General features: G+C 48.8%; 1 protein-coding gene across 4 annotated transcripts in view; it reads left to right on the top strand.

The window, feature by feature from the left end:
• The window catches only part of Nipal3 (NIPA like domain containing 3), a 40,499-nt gene that overhangs the window by 6,231 nt on the left and 24,278 nt on the right, over positions 1-9,990 (top strand). For all 4 annotated transcript variants that reach the window (XM_031379063.1, XM_031379062.1, XM_031379061.1 and 1 more), the window contains one exon: positions 8,754-8,822. In XM_031379063.1, coding sequence (XP_031234923.1) covers positions 8,754-8,822 — 69 coding nt within the window. The remainder of the gene's footprint in view (positions 1-8,753; positions 8,823-9,990) is intronic.

The raw sequence follows: 9,990 nt of genomic DNA, 5'->3' as shown, positions 1-9,990 counted from the left end.
AAACAGAAACACAGAGGCAGAGACACATCTTAAATGCAGAGTTATCAAGGAGGACTCTTCCAGTTAGGAGACAAGAGATTTGTTTTATTTTATGTGTCTGTCTGTCTGTCTGTGCCCTGTTCCCAAGGGGGTCAGAAGGTGTTCCTCCTGGATCTGGATGGTTGTGAGCCAGCCTGTGGGTGTTGGGAATCACACCCAGGACCTCTGTAAGGGCAGTGTGTACCTTTAGCCACTGAGCCATCTCTCCAGCCCCCCAGGGTGTACCCTTAACCACTGAGCCATCTCTCCAGTCTAGGTTTGCGTTTTAGCTGAAGAGCTTCTCTGCTCGTGTCTCAGTCTGCCGTGCCTTTATTTTATTTTAATATTTTACGTTTTTTGGAAGATTTTTGGAACTTGTTGTTTCTGATCCCCTTCCTGGTGAGCTACTCCCCCATGGCGCTGACAGTGGGTGACCCCCCCCAAAGCACACTTCTAGAATGGCCACCTGTCCAGGCACCTGTTGAGTTACTCTACAGGAATTTGCATGACAGGGTCCCCGTGGTCGGGTTGTTTTGAATATGGGGTAAGGAGAACTGTGCATGTGACTGAGTACCAGACCTGTACTCACCTCTGATTATCTCCTTAGGGTGTTTTAGATTGTTCCCTATGAGGAGGTGAAAGGTTTTACTGTCAAACTTTGGTGTTCCTAAGGAAGACTGGAACTGGTTGGTTTTTTTCTTCTCCTTCTTGAATTAGTTAATTTCCTAGTTCCCTTTCCTTTCCCTGTGAGAAGGGAGAAAGTCCTAATTCCCCGGTTACAGCCCCTTATAGCAGGGACAAGACCCTGGGGGGGACTGGCCACCAGGCCTCCATAATCCGGATCAGAAAACAAAGATGGTTCGAGGCTGAGTGCTCAGCTGGTTCTCTCCCTATCTCCAGGACCAGTCCAAGGAATGGTGCCACCCACAGTGAGCAGCTCTCCCTGCATCCATTAACATAAGGCAGTCTCCACAGACATGCCTGCAGGCCGACCTGATCTAGACAGTCCTTCATTGAGACTCTTCCCGGGTTGTACCGAGCTGACAGTTAAAAAGAACCATCACAGGGGCTGGAGAGATGGCTCAGTGGTTCAGAGGACCGACTGCTCTTACAGAGGACTCAAGTTCCGTTCTTAGAACCCACGTGGCTGATCCAAGGGATATGGCTCCTCTCCTGACCTTCCTCAGGCACTGCATACACGTAGTGCACATAGACATAGACTCGGGGGCACACATATGCACACGAAGTTAAATAACAAAAGTGTTAAGGTAGCCCTCAAAGTCAAGACTGATAACACCGTGGGCTGAAAGAGATTTTAAGATCATCCGGTCTAACACCCAGGCTTTATGGGTTTGGGAAATGGGGCCGAATGACAGGAAGTGACATACTTGAGATCATGTGGCACAATGACAGGAAAAACCGTGCCTATCATTAGCTCTGAGTGATGATGATAACCACGATGAGCACCAATGAGCACCACGTGTCGCATCTCGCTTTCGTTCTGTCCCGTGCTGTGCTGAGTCCTTCACACGTGTTCTTCTGTCACGGACTGGGGTTTCTTACAGGGTCCCTTGTTTCACAGAACGATGGGTTCTGGCCAGGTGTGCACAGGATTCGGCTTTGTCAAACAGACTCGACACGAGTGGTGTAAGGTCTGAGTATTTCTCAAAAATGACATGAGGCTTTTACAATCATTTGTAAAAGAGAGAAATGAAAAATCTGGCAGCTCAGTAGTCGAGGTACATCTGAGGCCACCTAAAACACACTAGGTCTAAAACAGTAGCCATCTCCTCTGGACTGGTGCAGCACCCCCGGGCTCCGAGTATGTTCGGGCTGCATGGTCCTGGCCAGAGTCCCGGGGGGGCTGCGGGTGTGCCAGCCAGGAGGGTAGAGGCTTGAATCTCGAATCCTCAATGCTGAATGCTAGAATCTCCAATTTTGAATGTGCGAATCTTGAATGCTCAATCTCTTGAATCTAGATTGGTGCTGCACCCCCCGGGCCCAAGCACTCTGGGCCCGGGGTAGGGGGGCGCTACACGGACTGCATGAATCTTAAGTCCTAGTCCACCAAAATTGGTTCTAATCTGAGTGCAAGTAAGTCCAAATGCTGAATGCAGACTGCTGAATCTAGAATGCTAAATGCTCTATGCTGTCTCTCTGTAAGCTTTAATGCCCTACCCACAATGCTGGAGGCAGTTAGTTTGAATGGCTTAACATTCCAAGCCAGGGTTTGACTAGGACGTTGGAACATTGGTGAAGGTCAGGGAACAATGTCCGAATTTTCTTTTTCTAGCTGTTAAGAAATGATATCTTGGTGAGCCCCTAGCACACAAGTACCAGGACATATCTGGACTACCTCTGAGTTTGGGGTGCCAGGCAACAATGCGGAGGCAGGAGACTGACTTTCCTTGAAGTTTACGCCTCAAATACTGCCATCATGCAAAGTGTGCGTGGCATTCTTCTAGGCCAACTTCTCAACGGCACTAAAGTATGCACCTTCTTCATCTATAAAATGGGGCAGGGTTAGGGTTAGGGTTAAAATGCCTGCCTCCTGACAGTTAGGAGGGCCAAATGAATTCGGCCAAATGAAGCTTGGAACGGCAACCCACATACAACATCTAGCTTTCAGTGGGTGCCTGGTAATGGCATCCTCATCCTCACTTTGGGGATGAGGAAACTGAAGCATGAGGTTAAATGGCACCCCCCCTCGCTGGCATCATGGTTTTCAGCCAGTGTCCTCTCTGCTTCAACACACTCCCCAGGGCCCTGTCACCCTGTAAGCTAAAGAAGGTGCTAGGCAGAGAGACACAAGGAGAGTGAAAGGACTGTATTCATTTTAATTCCATCCCGTGGAGGATGCTAATACACATGCGTGAGCGCCAAGAACGTCCACCTGGAGTTGGGCTCACTATAGACAGAGTGAGGACTGGCTGTCACTCTCCTCACTGGTTCCAGCCCACCTAGGAAGCTCCCATGCAGAGGGTCTATCTCAAAGCCAAGGTGGCTTTTCGTGTTCTTTAATCTTCTTTCCACCAAAGCCTGTCATGTCACCTCCCCTCATGGCTACTGCAGCCTTCTTAGAGGGAGCATGGATGATGGGCAGAGATCAGGAGATCAGCCCAGCTTCATCGGCACAGTTAATCTTGGACAAGTCATGCCCTCTCTTTCAGTGCCTTGGTTTCTGTCTCTGTCACATGAAGGGGCAGAGTTTGTGATGGTCCCCAGTCCTGGCTGGTTATTAGACAAACTTGGGAGCTGTCTCAGCCTTGAACACAGCTATCTGCCTGCAGCCTCCTCTCCCTTGCTCTCCCTCTGCAAATCCTGGTCCAGCAGACCTAGGCTAGAATCCTGGAGGATATGGTTTATAAAGCAGCCTGACTCAGGCGAGTCAGACTGTCAACCAGAGCAGCTCTGCAGATGAAAGGGACGGAAGTGGGATGCACCTTCCCTGGGATCCAGGAGAGAAATATAGAAGATAGGTCTCCACATGGGCCTGTCATTAAGAGAAAAAAATGTGGCACATGCCTTTAATCCCAGGACTTGGGAGGCAGAGGCAGATGGATTTCTACAAGTTCCAGGTCAGCTTGGTCTACAGAGTGAGACTCAATTCCCATATTAAAAAAAAAAAAAAAAAAAAAAAAAAAAAAAAAAAAAAAAAAAAAAAAGGAAAGGAAAGGAGGGAGGGAGAGAGCAGGAAGAAGGAGGGAGGACTACAGGAGAGAGATGGCATAGCAGAGTGCTCAGTAGTTGGACTCAGACAGACTGGCTTCAAGTCCCAGCTTTGGTGTATCTTGAATTAAAGCCTGGGAAACTCACAGGCTCTCCCTGTAGGTGAGGCTGGCATCCACCCTGTAGGGTAATTAGGAGGGTGGAGGGGATGCACAGAATGAGGAACCCCAAGCCACATGAGTCACCCATTTTGCCTGGGAAACCCTCCCACCTACCCAGCTCCCTCATCACCTGTCCCAACACTCGCCAGCGGGGAAATAGAGATCCTTTACCCATAGTCGATTAACAGTCGATGCCACATGCGTCATAATAGCAGCTAGTGTGTGTTGAGTGGCAACTGTGGAGAAGGCCAGGGCGTAGAGCCTGCAATAACATCATTTTACTTGTAAGGAAGCTAGCACAGAGAAGTCCATGAACTTGCCCGAGGCCACACAGACAATATAGTCACAACGCCAGAACTGAAATCATCTACTCGTTGCCAGGATCCAGGGTCCCAGCCACCATTTTATGCTGCTTGTATTGTGCCAGTCTACTAGGCTCCTGTTCCTGCCACGGGTGATGAGTGTGGGCATGGGTGTCACAAGGCAGGGAATGCCTCACCTGTTAAAGACAGTGTCGGGGAGGTAGCCTGAAGCCAAAGTGCAGGCGTGGCAGAACTTGGTTGGCGGGAGTTCACTCTGAAATGCCAGCCAGGATGCAAGGCTAAACCTTACAGCTCTTTGGAAGGAGGATGGGTGATGGGCAGAGCGCCTATGTGAAGATCAGGAGACCAGCTCAGCTTCATCGGCACAGTTAATCAGTGCCTTAGTTTCTGTCTCTATCACATGAAGGGGTAGAGTTTGTGATGGTCCCCAGTCCCGGCTGATCACCAGACATATCTAGGACCTCTATCTCAGCCTTGAACACAGCCCAAAGCATTATGGGATGTCAGTTTAACCATCAAGGGATGACTGTGATGATGGCGGTATTTAAACAGATGCTGGTGGGACCAGACCTGAGGGGGACCTTGGCACTGGCATGTGGCTCTGACCCACTTGGATGCCAATAATCTACACACAGGGATCACCTAGCCTGCAGATCCTTTCCGGAAACAATTCATTTTTCTTTCAGAGTCATAGGGGCTAAAAAAAAAAAAATCCATTTTGGTTTAGAAAATTTCAGCTTCAGAAGGGATTGCCTGGAACCAATGCTAGTAAGGATGAGAGTAATGGTGAACTGTAGAAGCTCACAGGCTTGGTGGCCTACTCAGGAGTGTAGGCAGGAGGACCAGGAATTCAAAGACATCCTCAGCTACATAATGAGTTTGAGGCTAGCCTGGGCTACAGGACACACTGTCTTTTAAAAATTTAAAAAAAAAAAAAGATGTGAAGACAACCTTAGCAATAGCTAGAACCAGCCTCTGACTGTCCCCCTGATACTGAGGCTTCTGGGAGCTCGAAGCTATGTCAAGAAGCAGTTTGAAATCCTGCTGCCTCTGCCCGATGGTGGGTGCCCTTCCAAGTTTCACTCTGAGGACACTCTGGCCCAGAGGCCTCACAGAATAGATGACCGGGACGCCTAGCTTATGCCTCGTGAGTCTTCAGGCTCTCAGGTTGGAAGAGGAACTTCAGGCCAGATCCTTCTTGACTTCTGACTGCCCCATGCCAAGGCCTGAGGGCAGCTGGTGGATGTGTGTTCAAACCCTGTAACCCCTGGGCGGTGGCAGCTGTCCATGACTTTAAGTGTTCATAAAACTAGACCACGCACCACTTCACAAAGGTTCGGGGGCATAATTAGCGCTGATGAGGCCCTTGGAGACACTCGAATCCGAGGGCGTGAGTGGTGTCCACTGTTATTCACTGTGTCTGTCTGGAACCGGCTATTAAATGTTAAGATTGATGTGCTGCGTAAATGGCTTTGCCGAGCAAACTGAGCTCGTCAGCACTAGAGGAGTGCTTACACAGGGCCCCACCCCCGCCCCAGGTTCCTCCTTACCTTCTGGACAAGCTGTTCAGAGAACACCTGGAGACCACATTAGCCAGTCCCGTCATCAGGAGCCAGAAGTCACGCCTCCATTTGGACCTTCCTGTCTGTACTTAATCTTCCATGAGCTTGCAGCTCTGGTTCTGAGAGATTCAGTGGAATACCACCCCTTAGGGCTCTTTGGGGGCGTTTGCTACCTGGTTAGTTTAGGGGGTTTGGTTTGGTGTTTTTGTTTTGTTTTGTTTTTTATTTTGGTGTGTATGTGCATGTGTGTGTGAGTACACCTGTGTGTGAATCTGTATATATATATATATATATTTATATATATACACACACATACACAAACACATATATATATACATACACACATATATATATGTACACACATATATATATACATATACACATATACATACACACACATATATATACACATACATATGTGTATATATATCTATGCACACACACACACACACACACCATCTATGCTCAAGAGGCCTCAGAGAGGTATTGGATCCCTGGAAGTAGAGTCCACAACAAGAGTCCTGCAATCCACTGAGCCATCTCTCCAGCCCCATGGGTTTTGATTTTTTTTTTTTTCCTTTTAGGATATGGCTTGCTACGTAGCCCAAGCTGGTCTTGAACTCACTCTGTAACCAAGGAGAGGGCGTGGCTCACTTCCCCAGTGCTGAGATCACAGGTGTATCCCCCACTAGGCCCAGCTCTCCCCGGGTTGTCCACAACCCAATGGGCATGCGTGGAGAGGCCCCACTGTCACATGTGAGCATCCTGTGAATGAGCCTTGACTCCTGGAACCCCTAACTGTGAGGAACACGGTGCTCACGCTGGTTCTGGTTCGTCCTTGTGAGTTCTCTGGTTTTCCTCCGCTCAGAACCTTCTCATCAGCCCTCCCTGACGCTGTGTTGGCTTGTCTGTGTGGCAGGAGGCTTCCCCCTTCTTAGCTCTCAACTTCTACTTGGCATAAAACAGGGCCTTCTCGCCGGGCGGTGGTGGCACGCGCCTTTAGTCCCAGCACTTGGGAGGCAGAGGCAGGCAGATTTCTGAGTTCGAGGCCAGTCTGGTCTACAGAATAAGTCCCAGGACAGCCAAGGCTACTCAGAGAAACCCTGTCTCGGAAAAAAAGAAAAGGGGGGGGTAGGCCTTCTCAGCAGCTCTGTTGTTTCAGTCAATGAGGCATCAAACGATGACGTGATCTCTCTGCAAGTAATAGTGGTTCAGTTACAAGCTGAGTCATATGGAACTACCATGTCTGCTCTGTCAAAATAGTCAGCTAGGGGGACTGGGAAGATGACTCAGCAGTTAAGAACGTTTGTTGTTCTCACACAGGACTGTCTATAACTCTAGTTCTTGGGGACCTGGTGCCCCCCTTCTCAACCCCCCACCCCCTCCCTCACCTATGCAGGCTAGGCATGCACGTGGTATACATACATACACATTACACAAAACAAACATGTACATAAACATAGATTAAAATTTTAAATGGTCCTCTTGGACTAAGGCTATAGTTTGGCTTGCCAGGGTACCTGCTGACCTTTTCAAAATGATGAGTTCACTGTGCCTGAGACAGAACGATGTTCCCAGTACACTGGGCACCTAAGTGCTGTTGGGGGTAGGGCAGAGGCCTCAAGTCTCCCTGAGCTAGAGCAACAGGCAATTGTGAGCTGCCTCACACGCAGGCTGGAACGTGAACTCAGGTCTCCTGGGAGAGCAATATGCCTGCTTAACAGCGAAGCCATCTCTCCAGACCCAGGGTTTTGTTTTCTGAGATAAACTCATAGGATGACCTTGAACTCCTGATCATCTGCCTCCTAAGTTCTGAGGTCACAGCTGTGGCTATCACACCTGCTCTTATTGTCATTTCTGTTCCCTGGGTTTCCTAATTATTCCATGATAAATATATGTTGGGTAATTTTTTTTTAGTTTAAAAAAACAATACCGCCGGGCGGTGGTGGCGCACGCCTTTAATCCGAGCACTTGGGAGGCAGAGGCAGGTGGATTTCTGAGTTCGAGGCCAGCCTGGTCTACAGAGTGAGTTCCAGGACAGCTAAGGCTACACAGAGAAACCCTGTCTCGGAAAAACAAAAACAAAAACAAAGAAAACAAAAATAAAAAAGCAATACCATGCCAAGGAACTGGTATCTTTGTTTGTTTGTTTGTTTGTTTTTGTTTTTTCAAGACAGGGTTTCTCTGTGTAGCCTTGGCTGTCCTGGAACTCACTCTGTAGACCAGGCTGGCCTCAAACTCAGAAAGACCTCTGTCTCCCAAGTACTGGGATTAAAGGCATGCGCCACCACTCCCCGGAGACCTGAGTTCACGATCTTACCAATAGAGTGATATAAATGAGGCTTTGGTTGATGAAATGGCCGAAGTGTCCCAGGAAAGCAAGCTAGTTTCCAGGCTCTTGCTGAACCATCAGAGGATGATAAGGTTCCCCTGGCAAGATAGTGATGGCAAACACCCGAGTTTGAGTTTCCCTCGTCTGCACTGTTGTCTACGTATCGCCTTTCTGCACAAGATGGTGGCAGATCAATGAATCTCAGGGGCCCGCAGGGTAGGTTTAGGCCTGCTCCGGTTACCAAGGTAAGAACAACCAAAGATAGTTCTTTCTTTTTCTTTTTCTTTTTTTCCTTTTTTTTTTTTTTTTTTTTTTTTTTTTGGTTTTTCAAGACAGGGTTTCTCTGTATAGCCCTGGCTGTCCTAGAACTCACTCTGTAGACCAGGCTGGCCTCGAACTCAGAAATCCGCCTGCCTCTGCCTCCCAAGTGCTCGGATTAAAGGCGTGCGACACCACTGCCCGGCAAGATGGTTCTTTCTAAATGTAGCCAACTGTGGCCTGTGAATCTGTAAGACAGCTGGGTGACGTCTAGGTAACAACATTCCAGGTTCAGGTAGAGGCAGGGATGGGGAGTGTAGATCTTGATCAGTTTTGTTTGGGGGTAAACTGTTAGATATCACGTATGTCTCGGGACCCCTCGGCTTAAGGGCTCGGCACTCACCTCTGTTCTGTGACCCTTCCCTTCTAGGAAAACTTGATTGGTGCGCTCTTGGCCATTTTTGGGCATCTGGTGGTCAGCATCGCCCTTAACCTGCAGGTGAGTCTCAGATGCCAGCCAGGGCAGAGGAGCAGCAGGTGAGCCAGGTCTACTGCCTACTCCCTGAATCTCTCCAGAGTCTCTGTCTACTCCCCCTCCCTCTCCCCACCAGGGTCCCATAGGTCAGAACCCCCAGTGTTCCTTATATGTGTGCATGTGTGTGTGTGTGTGTGTGTGTGTGTGTGTGCATATATGTGTGCAGGTGTGTACGCCTGCACACGGAAGCCAGAGATCAATGGTGGGCACCTTTCTCAATTGCTTACCACCTTATTTCTTTTGTAAGATCTGTCTTTACTTTGAGTTATATGTGTCAGAGAATGGGTGTGTGCTCATGAGCACAGGTACCTACAGAAGCATCCAATTACCCTGGAGCTGGAGTTATATGCAGTACCTGATGTGGACGGTGAGACCCTAGCTTGGGTCCTCTGGCAGAGTACCACTAACCCTGAGCCACTGAGTCCTCTCTTCTGCTCCACCAAATTTTTCTGAGACAAGGTCTCTCACTGCACCTGGAGCTCAGTGATAGCAAGAAGCATTTTCTGGTGTGGATTATAAGTACCTACCGCCATGCCTGGCTTTCTACATGGATGGTGGGGTTGCAGACTCAGGTCATATGCCTGCACAGTAGACAACCCGACTAATAATGCCCTCTCCCCTGCTCAGCCCTATCTCTCAAGCTGTTGTAGGCTTGGAATTTTCTACCTTTGTCCAGTTTCCAAAATAGCAACTCTGAGACTTAATTATTTATGAATAAATGCCTAGCCCATAAACTTTGGCTTGTTCCTCAGCTTGCTCATAACTTATATAACCCGTTTATTCTACATCTGCCACATGGCTGGTCACCTCTCCTAGTTTCATACGTCCAACTTCCTCCGAGTCCATGTGGTGAATCCTCCCGCTCTTGACTCTTTCCCAGAATCCTCTCCCTCTCTCTGCGGGATGTCCCACCTTCTATTTCCTGCCTCAGCTAATAGGCCATCAGTTTTTTTACTGACCAGTGATGCTTCCACACAGTATATAAGAGATTCTCTCTATAAGCTGTGGAGTGGCACCCTAATGACAGGCCCCAGTCTTGTTTCACACTGTCATAAGCCTCCTGCTGCTGAGACTGTCATGGAGCTGTCACCTTCAGTTCTGATTCTCTCTCTCTCTCTCTCTCTCTGTCTGG

The sequence above is a fragment of the Mastomys coucha genome, unplaced genomic scaffold (assembly GCF_008632895.1).
Source record: "Mastomys coucha isolate ucsf_1 unplaced genomic scaffold, UCSF_Mcou_1 pScaffold18, whole genome shotgun sequence".
NCBI lineage: Eukaryota > Metazoa > Chordata > Mammalia > Rodentia > Muridae > Mastomys > Mastomys coucha.
Note: the sequence above shows the minus strand (reverse complement) of the source record. Positions and strands in the feature narration are given on the sequence as shown.